Source organism: Crinia signifera, chromosome 4 (genome assembly GCF_055691185.1).
Source record: "Crinia signifera chromosome 4, ASM5569118v1, whole genome shotgun sequence".
In the NCBI taxonomy this organism is placed as follows: Eukaryota; Metazoa; Chordata; class Amphibia; order Anura; family Myobatrachidae; genus Crinia; species Crinia signifera.
In genome coordinates, this window is record NC_139220.1 from 16,994,851 (window position 1) to 17,018,727 (window position 23,877).

The following is a 23,877-nucleotide window of genomic DNA, read 5'->3' on the forward strand; positions in this document are numbered from 1 at the left end:
TACCATTCCCCACAGCCTATCCCTAACCTCTTCCAACAGCCTAACCCTAATCTTTCCCCACAGCCTAACTTCCCACCACAGCCTAACTCTAATCCCCCCCCACAGCCTCACCTTCCCCTCACGGCCTAGTAATGTAGATCAAGGGAGAAAGGATGAGAGTTATGGTGTGGCGCAGATATGGAGGGCGGGAGTAGTGATGTGGAGCAAGGGAGGGAGGATAGATGGTGGGGAGCAGATAGGGAGGGCGGGAGTAATGGTGGGGAGCAGATATGGAGGGTGGGAATTATGGTGGGGAGCAGATAAGGAGGGCAGGAGTAATGGTGGGGAGCAGATAAGGAGGGCAGGAGTAATGGTGGGGAGCAGGGAGAAGATTGTTTTGCAGAGCTGGGTAGGATTTGTGTGAAGCAGGGAGGGTGGGAGTAATAGTGAAGGGGGCTGGCTTTGGGCTCTTCAGATCAGAGCCCTTGGGACCCCCCTGTCGCTGGGCCTGATGTCAAAAACTATGGTGCACACATATATATAGAACATAAATATACACAAAAGCAAATGCATAGAATACATACATACAATACATATATACACAACAAACATGCATAAACGCACACACACTTAGAACATAAAGATAGAATACAGATATATGTCTGTAGCGGCCTTTTCAGCTTTAAACCTATGGCTTAAAAATCAAGCAATTCGCTGGCCGGTGGTGAGGGGGCAGGGCCAAAATGACACAATTACATGACAGTGCACGTGTGTCATGTTGGCTCCACCCCCTCACCCCCGACCTGCGAATCACGGCAAACAGCTGTGAGTAGGCGGGGCTACAGACACCAGCACTGCAGACTGACTGACACAATTTCAGCATTAAAAAAACAAAAAAAAAAAAAACATTCGTTTGCCTAGGCTAGTGGCTGTACAGCAGAGCAGGGGAGATGAGTGGCCGGGCAGGAGAGGCTGCGGGGATGCTGAGTGGCAGAGCAGCAGAGTCAGGGGGCTGGCTTTGGGGCACCTGAGATTGTCAGGGCCCGGGACGGCTGTCCTCCTTGACCCCCCCTGTCGCCGGCCCTGCCCGCCGGTGTAACTAAAGGCAGACACTCTTTGTTTTATGTGTAGATGGCAGATGCACTATGGGAATATTACCTCTATTCTTTAATATAGTTTTGTCCTAATCTCTCGCAGCCTAACGGTGTTTAATGTGCTCTCTCTTAGGAAGTCTCCCGTACGAGTATAAGATAGTCATAGCCGGTAATCACGAGTTGACCTTTGACCACGAGTTCATGGCCGACTTAATTAAACAAGATTTCTACTATTTCCCGTCGGTGTCCAAACTGAAGCCGGAGAATTATGAAAATGTGCAATCTCTGCTCACAAACTGCATCTATCTCCAAGATTCCGAAGTCACCGTCCGAGGGTTCCGGATATACGGCTCCCCGTGGTAAGGCAAACTTATTAAAAACCAGCGAAATCCAGCGTATAACGTACTGGCGCTCGGCATGCTGTAGCAGTGGCGGTGCACAGACACAGGAGACGGGCTCCCTGGTGCTCATCTCATTCACGCGGCATAATGTACGGCTTAATAAAAATGTTAAATTCAATACTTGGGCCCCGGTGAACGCACCTATGATTATGTTTATTCATTCCATGAATATTTTATCAGGAGCAACAGTGAAATAGTGTCACCGTACTAATGTGGCGGAAAACAGAATATATCCCGAAACACTGTGAGATGAGACCAGGGGCTGCCAACTGAGCAAGTCAGAACGGATGGTGTAGCGCGGTGGTTCTGAACCTCGGTCCTCAAGTACCCCCAACGGTGCACGTCTTCCAGGTCTCCACGCAGAATCATAAATTAAATAATAATCTCCACCTGTGGATCTTTTAAAATGTGTCATTGAGAAATGAGTGCACCTGTGCACCTGCGATCATCATGTGACCGAGAAAACGTGCACTGTTGGGGGGTACTTGAGGACCGAGTTTGAGAACCCCTGACACAGTGGTTAGCATTATCGCTTCAGTGCACTGAGGTCATAGGTTCAATTCCCACCCCCCCCCCCGATGTTAACGGTGTGGAGTTTATATATTCTCCCTGTGCCTGCATGGGTTTTCCTTTGGGGAACTGGGAGGGGGGAATTGGAATACACCTTTCAGGTGGCCAGGAGTGACAGCCGTTCCCGGAGGGTAGGCAAGTATGGTAGAGAATCTTAAGCAGTACCAGCTAATTAGCTCCATGGTGCAGGCTGTGTTTGAAAAATGACAGTTAGGGGCTGGTATTTTATCTCTCGTTTCATGAGCGTTCCCATGCTAAAGGAGCCATGGCGGACATGTGGGGGGGTGGGCAGCTGACATCACCGGATGCCAGCTGCCCGCCTACTCCCCCCCCCCCCCCCCGTACAGGCATATGTAAGGTTGCTTAGATCAACCTTACATATGCGTGCACCTTCCACATCTATCGATGGTCGGCAACCATCGAAACATGTGGGACGGTCCCAGTGGCATGCATTTGTGTAAAACTTCCATTTACATCCAGTGCGAACGTAAGCGCCCTGCAAATGGTGGGCCGGCGTAACACCATTCGCAAAGGCGGGATCTGGGTCACTCGCAAGGATGCGAATTTGAATCCGACCGCATGAACCAGAATAACCCCCTATCTCTGTCGACTTTATCACTTTACACGACATCGGACATCTCCCTCATTGCCAGGTTTCCGGAATCCTCTCACGAAGCACCTTCCTCACATGCCGTGAAGTAAATCATTGTTTTTACCGCTATCCGGTCACCTGCTAAAGAGACCATGATTTATACGGAGGCCGCGGTCCAGCTTCTCCGTGCTGCGTAAATTGGAATTTGTACAAGAACAAAACACAAGCGCGGGCCTGTGCGGGCAGGCGAGCCGCTGCCTATTCCAAGTGCAGGAGAGGCGCCAGCCACCTGTAGTGCCAGTGTAATAAAGGAAGGATTCAGTTATCTGGAAGTAAATTGTTTTCCAGATTACTGACTATCACAGGGAACCTGTTCCTGCCACCATTACAATAATCCCGGCAGCAATTTGAGAACATTGCACATAAATATGCAAATACACACGATTCTGTCCTGGTAAGGAGAACGTCGCCCTAAGACTGTGCCCCATCTCACGTCCCCATGAGCAGAGTGTCTGTGACTCACTGCGTCCCCCCCGTAAGGCGGCAATAGAGTTTTATACGGATGGGGAATAGCAACTGAAGTTCCTGATTGAGACTGTGGCTGCCAACTTTTCGCATGTCCCCCTAGGATTGCATTGCAGCGGATGAGTCACAGCGCAGTATATACAACAGGGAGTACGTTTCTGATGACTCGTTGGTTTCTGTCCTCTGCCTACGTACAGGACTGATAAAGAGGTTGTTCTGCAACGTTCTACAGGACTTGCAATACGCAGCCAGGTATTGGATCATAGGATAGACAGCAATTAGGTCGACATGCATGAATGTCGACATGGGGAAGGTCGATAGTCGAAAGGTCTACATGGGGTTTCTCACTTTCTTTTTGGTACCGAAATGTCGACACAGTCGACATGGATACTTTTGTAGCACCAAGTCCCCTCGCATGGCTCGCTGCGCTCGGCGCACTAATGTATTCCCCCACCACGCCCTAGTGGATGGTAGGGCATGAAGTGCCACATGTCGGCACATGTCGGCTCAAAAAAAAGTGAAAAACCCCATTTGACCTTCAGTCATGATGTCGACCTTCCCCATGTCGACCTTCAGTCATGTTGAGATTTATGCATGTCGACCTAATGCTTGTAGACCGTATCCCGCCAGCATGTGGTGCAGATCCAATTATACTGCAGTGGGATCTATACAGCGGAATCTGGGGGCAGGGATTTGTCTTTATGGTGATAGGACATTTTGCAACTCTATTTAGAATATCAAAAATACCATTGTTTGGTTGTTTCGTTGTCAATGGCAACGGGTGATTTTTATTTTTTTGCCGAAGCTGCAAATGGGGGAAGGGGTGTTATTAAATCGCAGGGGTGTCCGGACCATTTTCTGTGCGTGTCCTAGTCGGTCACTGTGTTCGCAGCCAGTATGCGACAGCATGGGGCTGCCAGAGCTCCGATGGTCCAACCGATGTTACGTCCTATGTTGCCGATGTTTCTGCTTATGTTTATGAGCGGCACGGTGTCAGAGGCACCTAGCTGCACGTGAGACTGCCTGCTCTTCTGAATAGGGCCCAATGTCACCAGTGATCTATCAGGGGTAGACCCCAGTGTGGCCAGGATATGTGGCAAAGAGCCAATACCACTTATTGTGGGGCGAATGCAGCATTGAAAGTGGATCGGGTGCCTATTGCTATGAAGAATTGTGCCCACTGCCCAGGAAAGATTTGACGCTTGCAGAGTTGCATCTGGAGATTAACTGCACATGTGTGTATGCATTCACCATAAGCCACACCCCCTCATGAGGCTACACCCCGCCCCTTGCGAGGCTCACCTTTCACCTCTATAGCCTGGTAGCCACTCCCCTCATCCTCCTCTGTGGAGAAACAGGGGAAATGTTGGGTCGTTGGTGGCAACTGTGCATACAGTTACACTGCCAGATGCAGCCGACCGATGATCAGAGATATCGATCTTTGCTAATCGGTCGCATAATTATTGGCCCGGTACGCCAACAATAAGCAGAAAGAGACAATAATTGCATAATGTATGCTCCGCATTACTTGTTGTGTCATGTAAGTGTTAAATGTGCCATGCATTTGCTTTAATTACTGTACTGCTAAGAGCGGGGTAGTGCAGTACTGCTCAATAATTTAACAAATAATGAATAATGAATGTTCGGTTTATTAGTAGGTTGGCTTAAATAGAAGGTATTCATGGTGAGCGAATCCTGGTATCGATGCTGCTTCTAGCCTGTAAGTACATCCAGGAACTAATTTGGCCACATATAAATTAGTTTTTCTTATGCACGTGTTCCTGATGATTTCATTCAATTAATTCTTCCTCTATTACTTAGCATTATCACATTGGTTAGGGCAAAATGCAGCCATTTTCACAATGACTATGGGCCCGATTCAGAACCATTATTAATGGGCCGAATTCGTCCCAGGTCCCCGATGGTTGGAGTTTGAGCAGTCGCATGTGCGAATATGCAGGAGGGGGCGGGAAGAGGGCAGGCAGGGGCCTGGAACAGGGGGATGCCCATAAAAACACTGTGTGTTCCCATGCACGCCTACATCCGTAATTTTAATATTAATTATTATTACTATCAATCTTAGCGTGGGTCTGTGTTTACGAAATGTGGTTTACTGATTTGGGGTTTGTTTTATGTATGCTCCTTATTAAATCACAGACCCAAATCCTATAGTTCCTCTTTGCTAACCTGTAGTCCTGCTTTGCTTCTGATCAGTGCCAGATTAAGCCTTCGGGGGGCCTGGGGCACATTAGACAGGGGGCCCCCTTGCACTTGTCATTACTGGCCACAAACTGCATGAGAGAATATTATACTGTCAAAACACAAAGTTAAGACAGTATAAGCTTGGTCAATGGGTAACTGCTTACTCTGTAGGACTGTAGGAGACCTCACTGTGTCAGTGCTGCCCCTGATTAAAAACCCTCCCATGACTAGGCTGCTGCTGCTGTCCTCCATGGGCCTGAGAAGCATGTAATGAGCTCCAACAATCAGAGCTCAGCATAAACCTCTCAGCCTCTGCCCTCTTGTGCAAAGTGTCATGGGACTTAGTCAACTCCCAGTAATGCACTGCACACTTGTGCAGTCAGTGTGTCTTGGCTCCTGATGCTCAGCACCATTAATCATTGTCACATTGGCAGATAGGTGAAGCTGCAGCACTACCCCACTCCCATGCACAAAACCTTTACATGCCAACCACAGGGAGCCCCTAGCTAGAGGGGGACCCAGAAGTACTGACCCCTTTTGCCCCTGCTTTAATCCGACCCTGGTTCTGATGTAGACCACCAGGAAAAGTTCTGTAAAGTAATTCAATACGGTTTCTTTAGTATGAGACAGTAGTTCTCATGTCAGGACGTGCAATAATCTGGTTAACATGAGTGTAGTTCTACGTGTTGGTCTCAATTCAAAAATAGTCTGAACCCAATGTCTGTTCTCTGTGATGCAAAGCAGAACTCACAGATGGTTTGTGGTACAACAGACATGGATCAGGGTTGCAGTGGCGGATCCAGGGGTGGGGTTACAGAGCAGTCCAAAGTTCAAATAGGGGAGCCACACCAACCACCACCTGAAACACTGCCCAATGATACCGACCGAGACTCACCGGCAGATGGCGTGACTCCCCTATTTGAATTTGGGAGCTACCACTTTGAAAGCCACGTTCAAGATTAGATTTTTTTTTTGCTGGATAGATTAATTAAACAATTTAAAATAAAAATGTAAATTTATATTTTAAATTTAAAATCGGGTTAAAAATTATATGATTTTCAAGCTAGATACCTCTGACCGAAATAAATAAGTACTCAATTTGCAGTTTTATTTGGAAACATTTTTGGAACAAATTGTATTCGCTGTCCAGGAACGGAACCATGGATCCCAGTAAGTGGCTGCAGATTGATACATTACAGAGGTGGTCGGCGAAGTGTAAAAGCTGCGTTTCTTTCTGACCGAGTGACAAATCTCATTTATTCTGAGCGCGCTGCCAGCAGCCCGGCGCACAGAGCAGGAATTATATCATCATGGCTGTGGTTTTGTCTACACGTGGGAACAACCGTGACATGCGAATCCCACCCACTGGAGTATTTATACTGTGTGTATACAATGAAAGAGCCGTCAGTGGTGCAGACGCCGCCTGAACCTGACGAAGGTAAATTCCTGCAGTGCTTTAAAGGGGAAGGAACTCAAAATAAGACGCAGTAGGGATCTGCATTATTCTACATATAGATCAGAAGTCATATTAATCAGTAGAAATACATTTCTTCTGTCAGAACGATTTGTTTGCTTGCAGTATGTATCGTACACCTTTGGCATAAGTTTATCCCAGTTGCCCGGAGTCAAGATAAATGCTGGCGATTATCGGATGCCTGCGTGCGTTTCGCAGGCCGTACGATGGCTGATTGCATACCTCCCAACTTTGGGTCCTCCTGGATCAGGAACCGTGCGCAGTGAAGCCGTAAGCGCGCCTGAAAAGGGGCATGGCCTATGAAAAGGTTGCGTGTCCTTGCGGGATGACGCGTCCTAAGGCCACGCCCCCGGTTTCGTCACTCTATGTTGCTGAATAGATGCTATACGCATGCGCACAGTGTCTATTCTCTTCATGCTGGGGAGGAATTCCAACTGCCCCCCCCCCCCCACCGTGGGACAATGGCGGCCCCGGACTTACCGCGGGAACGTCCCGGTATTTGGGGACGTTCCCGCGGTAAGCGGGACAGTTGGGAGGTATGTGATTGGCAGCCAGCCTCCGTTTGTGGGCAGATCCCGGCTGTTGGGAGGGAAGGGGAGGGGGGGACCCTGATGTCAGCAGGGCCCCACGTTTTCCCCAGGGTCATCGCAGCGCCAAATGAGTCTTGGGAGGAGTGATTGCGAATGGATTTCCCCCTCTTTGCAATGGCATGGGCGGGAATTCACTCTGGCGGGAGGGTGCTAACTGATTGCTGGACCTCTGTTTCATGGGCGTGCCCATAGAAATGTTGGGTGGGTCCCAGCGCATGCAGGCATTCACCTTCCTGCTCTGGGCGGTCACTAGAAAGCGGATGTGCACCTATACACATCCGTTCGCAGCCCTGCACTGGGGCTCACATAGCGGGGCGGGGGTGCATTCGGCGAGGCGGAGTTAACCTACTCACAGGGCACCTGAATTGAGACCAAGGTACCAGGCAACTCACTACTAAGTGCCATTTTTCAAACACAGCCTGTAACATGGAAATTAGGGGCTGATTGGCTGATACTTTATCTCCATCCAATGCTTAGTAAATAGCCCCCTTTATGTGCAGTAGTGCACCATTAAAGCATAAAGGAATTACACGTGAATTAGTTGTAGATTAGTGCAGGCAGACGAGGATAATAAAGGCTTCGCAGGGGCTCTTATTGGGGTTAATATGTAATAAAGCTGAATGTTATCAGAAAATAAGGGATATTGAGCTGTCTGACTGTAATCCAGCGCGCTCTGGTATCTCCAGCGCTATATAGGAAGGAACATCACACTATAGGTAAAGTCAGAATTAATTTTCCCCTGGGTTCCGTTGTTACATTCTAATTCTCCACTAAATGAGACATCTGTTTCCAAGAAGTGAAAATTTTTGAAGGTTTCTATGGCAACCATCATTCTGTGTATGAGATGTATTCCTATGAAATCTGCCTCCTCCAAGGTAACATAACATGGAATCTTGAATAATCAGTGTGTGTGTGTATATATATATATATATATATATATATATATATATGTATATATATATATATATGCGTTCAAGAGCCCTATATCTTCAAGGCTGACCGCAACACTCCATATCGCCAGATACATCTAAGGGGGTAACCCTGGCGATAGTACCGCCATTCGTAAATTATGCTGGCGGTGAAGGCTTCTTTTTAGATGTAGAAGCCTGCGTACCCAATACGGTACCTGTGCGGTTGACCCCATTTTTAATGCAGGATTGTTGAAAAAAAAAAAAACCCATTTTTTTTACAATTTTTAAAATAAATGATTTCAAAATTTAGTAAAAACATTACGTCATTTAACTATTATAGTAGATATTATGTTTGTGCGGCCTATTTTATTCTCACGCATACACCCATTTGCGGAGACCAGCCTAGTGTAGCAGTAACTTATATCGCTATGGTCCGGAATCACCAGGACAACCATTGTATCTGAAATCTCAAGGGTGAGCAGGAAATTCTCTCGAAAGGCGTTTACCTGACGAAAAATGCAAATTCCACGTCAAGTACGGCCCACGATGTTCATGGCGATTGGTTCAGCGAACAAAATGGCTGTCTCCACCCAGTGCCTTAGTGATGTCATCAGTTACAAATGAATTCCAGGTCAGCATGCTCACATAGTTATAGGTTCAGCTTATAAAAATGGCTGCCTCCTCCTTGGGATTCATCTATATATTTGGTTGCCTGTGAAATGATAGTCTACATTCTGATGAACATTGGTTCAAAATGGCTGCCTCCTCCTTGGGATTAATCTATTTATATTTGGTTGCCCATAAATTGATTGGCTGCATTCTCATGAGCATTGGTCCAAGATGGCTGCCTCCTCCTAGGGATGAATTTATATATATTTGATTGTCCGGATATTGACAGTCTGCATTTTGATGAGCATTGGTTCAAAAATGGCTGCCTCCTCCTTGGGATTTCATCTATATATTTGGTTGCCCGTGAATTGATAGTCTGCATTCTCATGAGCATTTGTACAAAATGGCTGCCTCCTCCTTGCGATTCATTTATATATTTTGTTGCCCGCATATTGATAGTCTGCATTTTGATGAGCATTGGTTAAAAATGGCGGCCGCCACTGTGTAAGTCGATGGCAATCAGCTGCTGACAAGCGTAGACTTTCTTCAACCATATCTTCTTTCTATTAACAGGCAGCCCTGGTTCTATGGTTGGGGGTTTAACCTCCCTCGTGGTCAGGCTTTACTAGACAAGTGGAACCTCATACCAGAAGGCACAGACATTCTTATCACACATGGACCTCCTCTGGGTAAGAAATAAGAAAATATATATCATCGTAAAAAGTTAAAAAAATCCAGCCAATGGAAGCGGAGTGACGCTTCCATTGGCTGTTCTACATGCGGGGAGGTTTCTACTGGGCTGGTACCTGTGCAAGGTATTTCTGTTTTTTATTGGTGGGTTGCATGACTGTTATTTTACTGGATGGATTGGCAGAATTTGAAATCCCCATCCTTTGTTAAGTAGGCCACGAAGACGTATTGACTCGTACAGGAGTCAACGCCTTAACAGTCGCTACAAACAACTACTAAACGGGAGGACTGTAGGAATGTAAAAAGCACTTATTGCACATCCAATTAAATTAATATACTGGGTTCTATTTAGTCTAATGCAATATTTGCAAGAAAACGACAGTTCCAGCAGGATTTTCCCGCAGAGTATTTAAGCCTGGACGGCTGATCTGGAAGAAGGAAGCTGCATTTCGGAAACGGCTCTATCTATTTATATTTCGCTGGCAGCTGCTTTTGAAGCAGATGATAAATTTGGAAGCGTGGATAGAAAGCCAATGAGATGTTCTATAGGACGGTGACTGGCAGAGAACAATTACTGCCGTATTTACTGGTTGCAGATGACAATGAGGAAATTGCTGGGTGCGGACTGACTGTCTCCGGCTTACTGCTATTATTAACATTTACATTGCTGTGTTACATTGTGTCACATTGATTTCAACTACACCTACAGTATAGTACTGTGGCAGGTGTAATGCAGTTGTCAGGGGTGGGGTGTATTGTATTGTATAGGCCAGGTTACTGCGGTAAAGAGAGCACAGGGGAAAAGCAGTAGACAACATTTTTGAAATGAGTGTATACGGTCATAAGGTTGGGTAGACCACTGAAGGTTGACATGGCTAAAGTCCACAGGATTGGAAGCTCGACACAAGCATTAGGTCGACAATAGCTAGGATGTGCGGTATTTCTTGCACTACCATCCACTAGGGCATAGAGGGAGAATAGAATTGTGTGCTGAGCGTAGCAAAGCACTGTGCCCGAAGCCTGGCAAGCGCGGGGACACGGTGCACTTTGGCGGTGTCCATATCGACTTTGTCGACATTCTGGGCTAAAACCATGAATGCTCAGTATCGATAGACTGCGCATGCCTAGATATCGTAGCATGCATACGCGAGGCCACCCTGAGCTGTATGGTCTGCAACCAATAAGATTCAAGCTATCATTTCCCACCCCAACAATAAACCATTCACGCACACACCTCATTGGCTCACGTTTTTTATATGGTCGCTTCTACTAATTGCGAAGGGTGCGAAGAGCTGTTCCAATGGCGTTTCAACACCGGCAACGGCACCTGATATCACCTCCTTCGCAAGACCTATGGCGCAGCAAGCACTTTCCCATGAATTTGGGCTGGCGATGCTGCAATGATTTGCACCTGCAGATTCATCGTGGCCAATAGGATCAACTTCTGTGTTTGTAACACATTCAAATAGTAATAAGAATAACAAAACAATAATAATGATGATAATGATAATTTTATGATATTAATAATAATAATAATATAATAGCGGTGATAATAATATAATGAAATAACAATGATTATAATAATATAATGATAATAATATTAATATAATAATACTGATGATAATAATAATTAGAATTATTCCTGGATCGGTCGACAGGCATTCATGTAGTATATTTTCATTTATTCATTTTAGAACTGCATTTATTGAATCACTCAGAACTGTACATATCTATACATCCGCTGCACATATATATATATATATATATATATATATATATACAGTATATATATATATATAGTTAGCTGGGCCAGCTTGTCCACTATATACATCCCTAATTCTCAGTTTTTACCCTATTTGTGTTGTAGGGTTCCTGGATTGGGTGCCCAAGAAATTACAGAGAGTCGGCTGCGTGGAGCTATTAAACACGGTCCAGAGGAGAGTACAGCCCAGGCTGCATGTGTTTGGTCACATACATGAAGGTAACACGTGGGTCATGCTGCTGAGGTGCATGTATATAGGTCACGGCATACACAGAAGCAGAGACAAGATGAGGAGCAGACAGAGAGGGGGCGGGACTGGGGACAGCCATGGGCGGGACAGAGCAGTGGACCAAGAGGAGGAGCAGAAAGAGAGGGGGCGGGCAGGGGACAGCCATGGGCGGGACAGAGCAGAGGAGGGGGCAGATAGAGATGACCATTGAATATATAAGAAAGTAAGTAAGGGGGATGTATCAAAGTTTGGAGAGAGATAAAGGGCCAAACAATCAGCTCCTAACTGTCACATTGCAGGCTGTGTTTGGCAATTGAAAGTTAGGGGCTGATTGGATGTTGACCCCTTCTAGAGACCATGCCCCTTTTCGTACCGCGCATGGCTTCATGGATAAATGTACCAGCCAGCCAGTGCATAACTGTCATTTGTCTAAGTTTGTAACATGACAGTTAGGGGCTGATTGGCAGAATCTGCTCGGTTGCTAGGGGCAACTTACCCCTGGTTCACACAGTGAAGCGCTACGAACGCTACATACAGCCGGCGCTGATTAATTACCGTATTACATATAAATAGTCCGGTATTAGGTAAGAAGAGGAAATATCAGGATATCGATAGTGTGACTAATCGGTTTCTTGTGTTCTAGGTTATGGAGTAATGGCCGATGGAACCACGACCTACGTCAACTCCTCCGTATGTACTGTCAATTATCAGCCTGTAAATCCTCCTATAGTTATAGACTTGCCGACCCCAAGGAACACGTGATTCGCGCAGCACGTATGTCCCATTAACGGCTGGTTCACGGGTACCACACACGTGTGTGATGGTGTGACCAGCGCTAACACCCTGCCTTCTCCCACGATACGACCTGTGGCGTGACAGGGGAACGGATTGTCAGAACTGTGGCAGGATGATGACAATGAAAACAATCAAATCTTTTCTGTATTTGCGTGCAGCCACCACACCCTATTCTGCAGCCTTGTAGCATGAAAACACGTCGAGCTGCCGCTGGCACCACTGATGCCCTACGATATTGCCCCAACCGTGGCTTCCAAATCAGGATTTATCTCGTGTTTCATGGATTTACATGCGGCAAAAGTTCTGCTGCCGGCACCGCCACCATTTCTAAGCACAGTCACTGGGGTACAGGAGCGTAGGATGATAAATGATGAACTGTTTTATACACCTCAGACTGTACTGACGCTGCAGAAAACGTGAGCAACACTGTTCTCCGTACACGGAACCGCCAGCCAACGGAGGGGTAACCGTGGTGCCCTGCGGACTGTCCCTGCCCTGCGTCTCACTGTCAGCGCGGTTACTGGTGCCGCATATGCAAGCACACTTAGGGGCTTATTTATCAGCGAGGGATAAAACTCGTCGTGAGTGATCCAATGATAAATGGTGCTCCAGACAATCAGCTTCCAACTGTCATTTGTTCAGCTTCCATTTGGCATATGTTGGAAAAATGACAGTTGGGGGCTGAATGGCTGGAGCCTACGCAACAAGTTTTAACACTCGCAAGTGGCCAGATGTACTCAGCTTGAAAAGTGATAAACCACCAGCCAATCAGCTCCCGTCGTGTCACAGGCGGTGTCTAGAAAATGACAGTTGGGAGCTGATTGGTTGGGGGTTTATCACTCTCCATTTTATCATTTTTCAAGCTTAGTACATCTGGCCCAATGAGTTTTGATAAATAGGTCCCTTAATGATTGTGGTTGGGCTTGATGATTGCTATTTAATTCTGAGTGAAAGATAATGTCTGGTATGTCCCCGTTTTACGTTTTTTTTCCTTCTCTTTCCTGTACATAAATAAAATCATTTCTGCAACTCTGGGACAGACTTGGATACACGATTGTGCGCCGTAGCGATGGCTGAATCTGTCATGTATATGTAATATAGCGGATATCCTGCACGTATGTGAATAATGATTTCTGGTTGGTCATTTGCCGACAAGCACTAGAGGCCTACATAGTGCGGCGTCAGCCAGGATTACAGGCTAGGTAACCTATGACCCTTCCATGACCCAACGATGACCCTCCTAGTGCTATATCGGAGGCCCCTTGTGGTAACTCTTGTGTTTACAGCTAGGACCACTCTTTGCCATTGTGTGCTAAGATGTATGAAACCTTCTAAAGAGTGGAAAAATGGCAGCCAATCAGCTTCTACTTATCATTTTATAGAATGTTCTTGATAATTGCTAGCTCGGAGCTCATTGGTTGCTATGGACAACTCCACTCTTAAGAAGCTTTGATACATTTCTCTGAATACAGCTCATACACCGGCCTACCACTATATTTTGCACATAGTTCTCTTTAAATCAGGGAACATCAAAGTTTACCCATTACCCCAAGGAATTGGGGGTAACGGTGTATTATTAGCCTGATGTTTTATACTGTATACTGGGCTATAACCCCCCAGCTATGCCGCAGCGAGAATATATCTGTATAATGACATCATTGTGAGTACAACGCGTTCCATTGTTCTCTGCCCTCAGCGGATGAGAGAGGATTCCATTGTTTCTATGATGCTGGAATAGGAAGGAGAACTGCAGATAATGAATAACAGACTGTACAAACATTATCATTATCCTTATCCCCATACAGCTGCCGCCGGCATTCATTGGCCAAGGTAGTCTACAAGATCCGTATACAAAGAGAAGGTAATTGTAACATGTGACAAAGGCGTATTGTCACTACTGCCCCAATGTTACCGTACACTGATGCTACGACAAGTCACTTACTAATCTCTCAGGCTACAAACAATGAGGGGGGGGGGGGGGGGGGGGGATGGAAGGAACTGTGCAAATGTTATGTACATATATCTATATATATATCTGTATTGTGACAAGGACTCACATACACTGGATCAGATGAAGTCTTGGTCTTTTTTTTGTAGCGGGTAAACAGCATACCAGGTAATCAGCACAAGCAAGTGTGGTTACAGCATTGCAGCATACCAGGTAATCAGCACAAGCAAGTGTGGTGACAGCATTGCAGCATACACATGTCACAGGGTAGTACAAACACTTATATCAGTAAAGAACAGGTGCTGCTAATCAGCCCAACCCTGATCATATCAGTTTCCCTGCTGCTGCTCTAAAACCTGGACCGGATCTTCCACATGACTTCATGAGTAAAGATGCTGTACCTGCCACAATATATATATTTACACATTTGTCTTAAAAATACCTCTAGCATTATAGTGGACTGCACTATAACATTTGCTGGGGATTAGGTGAAAGGTGGAAGCTACAGTCCAGACTCCAGAACGCCGGACTGGAGCAGCTACCTGCAGCCACCTCGGCCGCAGTGGAGATCTCTGTACATGTTTAGTAAAGGTCACTGTAGGGAGTCAGTCCGGCGTTAGGGAGTCCGGACCGCACCAGCCGTGTTACTCCATTATGTGTTCCGGAGTCCAGACTGTTCTGGACCCAACTCTACATTGGCGTTCCATCATGGGCGCCATCTTTTTTTCATGGACTCTTACAACTCAGCCTGGGACAAATAATTATGATAAGGGGAATGATTCAGGTTGGCTCAGTCCCCGGCGTATTCACACTGGCGACCGATGTTTGTGCTCTGTGCATGTGTATATTCTTATATGCGCATGTGCAGGGCCACTGTGCGGACGTCTTTGGCGGGATGGAGGCGGGCAGTGGTCTGGCACATGGGGACGCAAAGCATTTCCTGGGTGTGCCCACAAAAAACGGTGTGTGCGCCCAGAAAAACACTGGGCGTCCCCACACGAATGTCTTCCGGGGTTGGACAGTTGATGTCGCATGACGTCAGTGCCCATCAAGTTCTATGAGCTGGACGCCGCAAATATAGGTCAGTCAAGACTGACATATTTGCGAACAGGGGGAAAAAGTAATTTGATGGTCGGTGAATTTACACTGCTTAGCGATTCAATCTGAATCGGGACCAATGTTCTTACACTTTCCGCTGATTGTGGCATTATCTTTCAGTTGTCCGCTACTCACATTACAGTTATGATTTAGGAAACTTTAAAAACTTCTTGGACTTAAAAAAACAACTAGATAGATTGGGGAATGATAGGGTTGTTCTGCGCATCGTCTGAATGTTCCGATACAAGCCAGTGAGATTCAGAAAGCTCTGGTTACCGTTCTCATTTCAGGCTGAGACAGGCAATTAAAATGCAAATTAAATATGGAAATTAGGCATGTTTAATACATCTCCCAAGAATTCACCACAAGGAACGGCAAGAATTTGGGATTTTTATTTTTCCGTTCAATCACAGAATGAGAGACTGCGACAGAAGCGTGCGGCGTCTTTTCATTGGTCCGAAATGAGCAAAATCTATAACCCAATAATCTGCAAAGAGTAACCAGGGACTTGCCCAATGGGGACATCATTATGAGATATGTGATTTAGGACCACATTCTGGTACGAAATAAAAATGGCATTTAAAATGTCATGAAATAAAATTAGAGTTTTTACACACTTTGTAGCATACGAACTACTGTGGTATACTTCGAAAGTCCCTTATTTAGTGAGTGTCCCTATTTTAATACAAATACTTGTATTTAATGGTTTGGGGGGCATGAATCGGGGGGGGGGGCATGACTTGGGAGGGTTGGGGCAAATTTAGATGAAAACAATTCAGGTGGCTGAATGGTAACTTGGATGCAGCGGCGTAACTATAGCACCGCAGCCCCCGCCACCGCGGGGGGCGCCGGGGGCTGCGGTGCTATAGTTACACCCCCCCAATCCCCCGTAGACTTACCTATCTTGCTGGTCCCAACGGCTCCGTTCTTCTGCTGAGGACCACCACAAAATGGCCGCCCCCATATAGCACACAGTTCTCTGAAACTGTCTGCTCTATGGGGGGCGGCCATTTTGTGGTGGTCCTCAGCAGAAGAAGAACGGAGACGCCGGGACCATCGCGATAGGTAAGGCTGCAGGGGATTGGGGGGGGGGGGGGGGGTTTTGCATGGGCGGCGGGGGATTGGGGGTGCTTGGCGGGGCGACGGTGGGGGGGGGGGGGCGGGCGTGGATGGTAAATACAGTACGTCCTAAACAGACCAGGCATATCATTGAAATCCAGTGGCGTAGCTACATATGTGGCAGACCCTGCTGGCGCCGCTTCCCCAAGCCGACGCAGAGTCTGCCACATATGTAGCTCATTAGATATGTACAGGGTGGAACCAGCTCAGCGCTCACTGCTGCCTGGGGCCACTGTCAGTTTAGCCAGCAGGGTCTGTGGTGGGCGCTGCTGGCTGAATTGACAGGCGACCCAGGCAGCAGTGAGCGCTGAGCTGGTTCCACCCTGTACATATCTAATGAGAGGGTCCCCACCCCTTGCATATGTAATGAGTGGGACCCGCTCACGGGGTGGGGACCCGCCTGTCAGCTCAGCCAGCGGCACCCGTAGTTCATCGCTTCGCCCCTTCTTGCCTGGGGGGGTGGGGGGGGGGGGGCAGGGGGAGGAAAATTTTTAGCTATGCCACTGTTGACATTAACAGCCCTGACACATCGAGGTATGTTCTCCACAAGGCCGCTATAGGTGCCCTGTGATAACTGGCAACAAGATGTTAGAAGCAGATCTTAATGTCCACGTAATGTAAAATAAAAGTGATTCTTCAGGCCAGACCACCTTATTCCACTGCTCCAAATGTCCAGTTATGATGCCTAGATGGTATATGCCCATTGTTGGCACTCTCAACAGGGGTCAGGAGGATGGGCACTCGGATCAGTCTGTGACTACACAGCCCTATTCACTGCAAGCTGCAATGCAGGATGTATTCTGACACCTTACTCTGATAGCCAACATTAACCTATACAGCAATTTGTGATACAGGGGCAGATTTATTAAGCTTGGTGAAGTGATAATGTGGCTGGTACTTTATCACCGGCCAATCAGCTCCTAACTGTGAAGTTACAGGCTTGGTTTGAAAAATGTATGGAAAATGGGTTTTGTGGATTTAGATCAAGCGCTCCTGGGTTGCTGCTCTCTTATGTCACGAAAAATCTCTGTAACACCCGGGACACCACCTATCTCCTACCCAGAAATATTTTTTATCCTTTTTACTACAAATGTCTTGTAAACTATACAAATAAAATGTTACCTACAGCAGTAGTAAAGATACCTTTATGTGAGGGTACGCCACCCATTCATTTAAAGAAACCATGATATATGTCATCCCTCTACTAATTCTGTAAGTTAGGTACACACTTAAATTTCAAATTATATATGGCGTATGGGATGACAAATATTTCTGTTGACAACACATACAGACGAATAATTGAAGTCATACAGTATAGTAATACTCCCAGTAAGGGTGGAGTGATAATAATTATTCGTCTGTATGTGTTGTTAACAGAAATGTTTGTAATCCCATACTCCATATAGAATTTGAAATCGTGTTTTTGAAATATGCAATAATATACAAGTGATCGTGGTAAACTATATCTAATCTTTATCGGAGGTGGACACCGCTAGTCAATTATTTTTGCCTTATACCTTGTGACTTACGCAGTGGTCGAAGTGGGGCGGTATACGGGGGTATGCCATACCGCCACTTTAATCTGAAGAATTTTTTTTTCCCCCTCAGGATGCTCTCTGATCACTCAGCAGCGCATATTGTGCTTTTGTAATACCCCTGTACAACGGGGCAGTCTGGCAGGGGACGTTGATGGACAGGGGGGTGTCCGAAGGTGCGCACTATATTCACTCTTTACTTTTCCATACCCCCACTTCAAAATTTCCACTTCGACCACTGGACTTACGCATATTAATTATTGTCTAATTGTAGTGATTTACTTTTTTCACAGTAAGTGATGGTTTTTAACTTGTGGAATAAAGGTTAATTTTTACTTCACACATTACTCATCTTACCTCACTTAATTCAAAAAGCGTGCCCCAAAAACCCACTGTGTTCTGCCCTTTTCTTTGTTTGGTCAGTGACCAGTGAAAGATGTGGGAGGGTCCCAGTGGCATGCAAATGGATTTCTATGTGACATATCCATTTGCATGCGATTAGTGAGCTGAGAGCATCAACCAGAATAACCCCCTATATACCAATGCATAGACTACACATCATTCAGTTAGTGGGCGATGGAAGCCTGATCTGTGAAACTTGCCCACTCTTCAGCACACAGCACTGAGCAGCATGTGCTGAGCTGCGGAGAGAAGCTGTGCTGCAGCCTGTCATCTCTCTCCCCACTGCCTGGCTACCTGCAATTGGGGGGCGGGACCAAAGGTCGCCCAGCAGACCCGGCCCTCAAGTACCTGCCCCCTCTCTTGACGCCACTGGCTGCAGCTTCATCCCACACTTTATACTGCGTCTAGTGGCTGTTGGCCAAGCTTTCAGGGCAACTGGAACTCCCCCATTGTGTTTGCCTATGCCCCTGCAGGGTAAATATAGCAAGAAGGGGACATATATATTGGAAGCTTGACGTTTAGGTTTGCTTTAGAAGATACACCACAATGTACAGAACAAAAGATAACTGAATAGACCAGCAACAGACCACCACTGACTGCAATGTACAGAACTTCAGTCCTCCAGCGCGAAACCCATAAACATTGATCATCTTGTATCTTGCGAGTGGCCCGTGAATCTTCTCCCTCTCTCCCATATACCGTGATGGATGATCCCCTTCCCTCTCCAATAAAACCCCACTAGATGAGACGCTTTATCGGGCGCATGTACAGTATTTAATATCAGATTTGTGTTTTCACAGGCGGAAACAGACAGAATATGAAATGTTCATTTAATTACGGTACGAGAAGCTCTACGTGCGGGTAATCGATATTCAGCTCACGCCGAGATGAAGACGTCGGGGATGAGATGCATTTCTGCACAGACAGAAGAAGACGAAGCTGGTGGCAGGCAGAAGAGACGAGCGCCGCACGGGTTAACGGAATGTCCTTTTCACTTGTTTGTAACAATCAGACATGTAGAACAGATGCTTGATGATAAAGTACATTTCAAATGGATGTTTTTGTTAGGCTTGAGTGCTAAGTGGATTGCTAAAATAACTGTTGATTAGGTTTAAGAGACAGTAAAGCTCCTCTCTGCGCTGCGGTGAAAAGAGACACGCGCTTACAAAACACACACACACAAAGCCGCAAAGAAAAGAAAAATCATTTAGCAATGCAAATCCCCTGCCCCCCAAAATAGAGAAATAAAGGGACACTTTTGTCACAGTGAATCACAACGAAAATGCAGATGCAATATAAAGTGCTACCTGATTCAGTCATTAATGCGGTCCTGACAAATAAGTGGAGATTCTTTTGTCCTGCACACGGTTATAATAAGGGTTCCTCTAGGCGAAAGTGGCATTTTGGAGATTTTTGGAGATGCCTGCTATTACATTCGCACCACTTGAGTCTGGTAAAGTAATTCTTATCTGAATCTCCATTAAGGAGACAGAAGCCTTAAGGTGGCCAAATGATAGCAGGCCCAGAAGCACGATTTTGTCAGGCTGTGTGATCGATTGTGTGCACATCGTGGGGTATACTGGTACGATGTGCGGTCCCGTGGGTTAAGAGGTCCATCCTCAGACCATACGTGCTGCACATATGATCTGTTGCAGTGGCGTAGCTAGAAATTTTTCTGCCCCCTGCCAAAAAAATTCTGACGCCCCCCAAGAAGGGGCGAGGCGATTGACTATGGGCGCCGCTGGCTGAGCTGACAGGCAACCCAGGCAGCAGTGAGCGCTGAGCATATGCACGGGGCAGGGACCTACTCATTAAATATACACTGTGCTGGGTCCCCGCTCATTAAATATGCACGGAGCGGGACCAGCTCAGCACTCACTGATGCTTAGGTCGTCTGTCAGTTCAGCCAGTGGCACCCACCACAGACCCTGCTGGCGACGCTCCCCCAAGCCACCGCAGGGTCTGCCACATATGTAGCTACGCCACTGATCTGTTGCTTTAGTTGTAAGCAGATCGTATGTGCTTTTAAAGCACAAACTGTCACTCGTTCGATCGCTCTTATCACCTGCATACGATAAGGTCGTTCTAGTGTATGGCTAACTTTACTTAGGCCTGAAGATATACAGTGTGGTATGATAGCTGAGGATCCCTGTGGGGTGTTGGCAGTAGCGTATGCAGGGGGGGCGGTGTTCAGAGTACCCAGAAACCCCTTCTGACAGAGGAGAGACCAGGCAGTATATTACTAAGCCCCACCCCATCAAGGCAAATTGCCCCAATTTGTGGTTCAATGGGAGGGGCCAATAGTTGTTTCCATTGGAATTTGAAATTTTTGACCCACCTCCACCCTTAAAATGATCATGCCTGCTCCCATCCCCATTTACAACATGCTGCTGCTGTAGGTAAGTGTGTGTATATATGTATACAGTATCAATTGTTCCCTGAATTACTAGAACCAGGACCGGCTCAAAGGGTTTGGTTATAGCCGTGGGGGGGGGGGGGGGGGGGGGGGACCCAACGCCGTTTTTTTAACTTAATCCTGTGCAGGCTTCTGCCAAATATGCCTGGAAAAGGAGTTGTCTTTGAATTGGAGTTGGCGTATTTTCGGCATAGTAAATGGCGAAAATACATGTAGGTCGTCGTATTTGCATACGACTGTCTACGGATACGCCAAATCCGGGCTTATTTTCGTTAGTAAATTTCCCCGTTTGGTCCTTAAGGGACACATTGCAATAAATTGGAGATTGTATTACACTTGGGGCCATTCAGACACATTTTGAATAACTGCGTATAAGCTGTGGGCATTGGACGCCGCATTTTCTGGGCGTTTCCCAAAAAATGCAGGCAATCCCTGGCCATCCTCAGCAGCCTCCTTCTCCCCATGGCCCTCACAGTGCTGATTGAGTCCTGGCTCACTTAGTGGTGCAAGCAGGGGGAAAATCATTCAATGGTGAACAGGGGCGAGGAAATGCAGGAGGGGGGCCAGCGTTTGGCAGGGTGGCGGCTACCTGCTCGCTGGGCTACAAAATGATTGTATGACTGTATAAAGTGCGCAGAGATAGATAACGCTACACTACTGCCCTCTAGCCGGCCTAAGACACCTCTTGAATGAAACGTTTATGTAACAGAGACCCCGTGAACTGAACCCACGACGTGGCACGCCGGCGCGCCAGCCTGCGTCCTGTCCTGGGCAGTGGCCGATGCATAAAAACATTTTCCGTCCTTGGCTAAATGACGAGCGGGGGATATTCCTGCAGGGACGCTGATACCCGTATTTAGGCTACAGACAATGCTACAAGCCATAGGATCATTTCCTGCTTCGACGACTTCAATCCCAAACCTATTATTTCCCCTCATGCATGTAAATACATTTTTTGTGATTGCAGGCGAATAAGAGGCGGCTGTTACCGCGTGGCGCGCGGCCTGTGTGCATCTTGTTGTAATAAAATCTCTGCGCTATAATGTAGAATTGTGGGGACGGAGGGGTGTTGTAACAGTCTAGAGCAGGGGTGTCAAACTCAAATTCATCGGGGGCCGCATCAGCAGTTTGGTCACCCTCAAAGGTCCGGCTGTATCTGTAGGACTGTGTGTCCACTCTGTATTATCATAAATTATTGTCACTGCATTCAATTATTACTGTTTTTTGTAATAATGTAAGTAATAACTAGCAGGGAGATTGGCTGGGGGCCTGGGACAGGGCACAGTGACGTGACGTCAGATTGCCCAGCAGGTGACCTGGGCCTCTGGGTTCGCAGGACTCTCGCTAGAGTTCTGGACTGGTGGTGACAGTGGGACAGATAATGATAATGACCCTGGACACAGGCAGCCGCACTGCAGATTTGTGGGCTCAGGCTGCCTGCCCAGCCACGGACTCTGGACTGGACAGACTGGTCTGGACAACAAGAGACAACACAACTGTGCCCACCGCACTGCCAAACTATATAGTAAATATACTGAACCAACTGATGCCACTGCTGCGCAGCGCGGCACCACAGGCAGGAGGCAGCTCACCGCCGGGCCGGCGTCCAAGTTCGACAGGCAGCCGTAGCAGCATGCACGTCACGGTGTCACTGGCACTGCTGTCAGGCGGGCGTGTGTCACACATGGCAGCGCCGTAGCCGCTGCCCGCAGGAGGAGCCAGGGAGGAGTCGGGCACGTCACACAGTGACACTAACAAGTCTGTGTCCACTGTCCTGCCTCCCTCCTCCTCCCAGCGAGCGTTGCGGCGAAGTGACTGTGTCACCCGGCTTCCTCACGTTGTTAGGTATGTCTCTCAGTCTAGAGTCATTTAACAAAAGCTAATATTATTTGTAAGAACATCATGTAATTGTATACACTGGATATCATCTATAATCAGGGAAGGCTAAACCATTAGGCAGCTGCCTAGGGGCTCCAGAGTCTGGGGCTCCAGAACTCTGAGAGAGGCACAGGTCACGGCCTAACCTAAGGAGGTGCCTCAGCGCCCTATGAATGAGTGTAGGTGTGTAGAGAGGTGGTAATACATCACTGTGCAAAACCGTCACTTCCGATTCCATCCCCCAACAAGTCATTAACATAAACTTTTCCAATCATCATTGAAATACAAGCTTACATTGGACCGGATATACAGGTGGACAAGGCCGCAGCAAAAGCATTTGGCGGTTACTCATCTGTGACTTTATGCCAATTGGGCTACAAAGTCCTGTCCTGGGGAATATCCGTGCCTCTGCGTAAGGACTGCGGGCCCACTTCATGCTGCGCTACTGCCCGGTGCGTCTTTAGACTCCATTTGAAGCGAAATATGCACCATGGTGGATTTACCGTGTGAGTACTCCCTACAAAGTGAACGATTGGGCATCTCTGTATGCAAACACTTCAGCTGCACGCCCACAGCACAACAGTTACACACCTATAAGGCGGACCGTCTCCGTGCATCTTTTTATCCACCTGCCAGTCACCGCCCAGGAACACCACCCCCCAGGCTACACTGGCTGGGCCCTAGTGACAGCTGCTGTCTTTACAATACTCAGATATGTTAGTACATAGGCGAATAGCATGTATGCGGTATGTAACGTTTGGCTGAATGTTCCGCCATAAATGAGTAAATCCCGCTCTCTAACATGCTGACATTTCACCGCTACCTACATGATGACTGTCAACACGGTCAACGTCGGCATCAACTTTCTCATGCCGACTTGATGAATTTAAACCTTAATAAATAGCTCTGATACCTAAAAATACTTAATATTGTCTAAACCTGCCATTTCCGCAGGCTTCTCTAGATTACATAGGCACCAGAGGAATTGTTCAACATTGGAATTTATTTAAAAAAAAACAAACAATACAAAAAAAACCCATCAAAATTAAATCCATAGG

The 23,877-nt window shown here is 47.0% G+C and overlaps 1 protein-coding gene across 4 annotated transcripts in view; it reads left to right on the forward strand.

The window, feature by feature from the left end:
- MPPED1 (metallophosphoesterase domain containing 1) overlaps nucleotides 1-13,457 on the forward strand; it is a 51,415-nt gene extending 37,958 nt beyond the window's left edge. For all 4 annotated transcript variants that reach the window (XM_083181255.1, XM_083181253.1, XM_083181254.1 and 1 more), the window contains exons 4-7: nucleotides 1,207-1,432; nucleotides 9,521-9,636; nucleotides 11,505-11,618; nucleotides 12,272-13,457. In XM_083181255.1, the coding sequence (XP_083037381.1) occupies nucleotides 1,207-1,432; nucleotides 9,521-9,636; nucleotides 11,505-11,618; nucleotides 12,272-12,390 (575 nt within the window). In that variant the 3' untranslated portion in view covers nucleotides 12,391-13,457. The remainder of the gene's footprint in view (nucleotides 1-1,206; nucleotides 1,433-9,520; nucleotides 9,637-11,504; nucleotides 11,619-12,271) is intronic.
- Nucleotides 13,458-23,877: the final 10,420 nt, after the last annotated feature.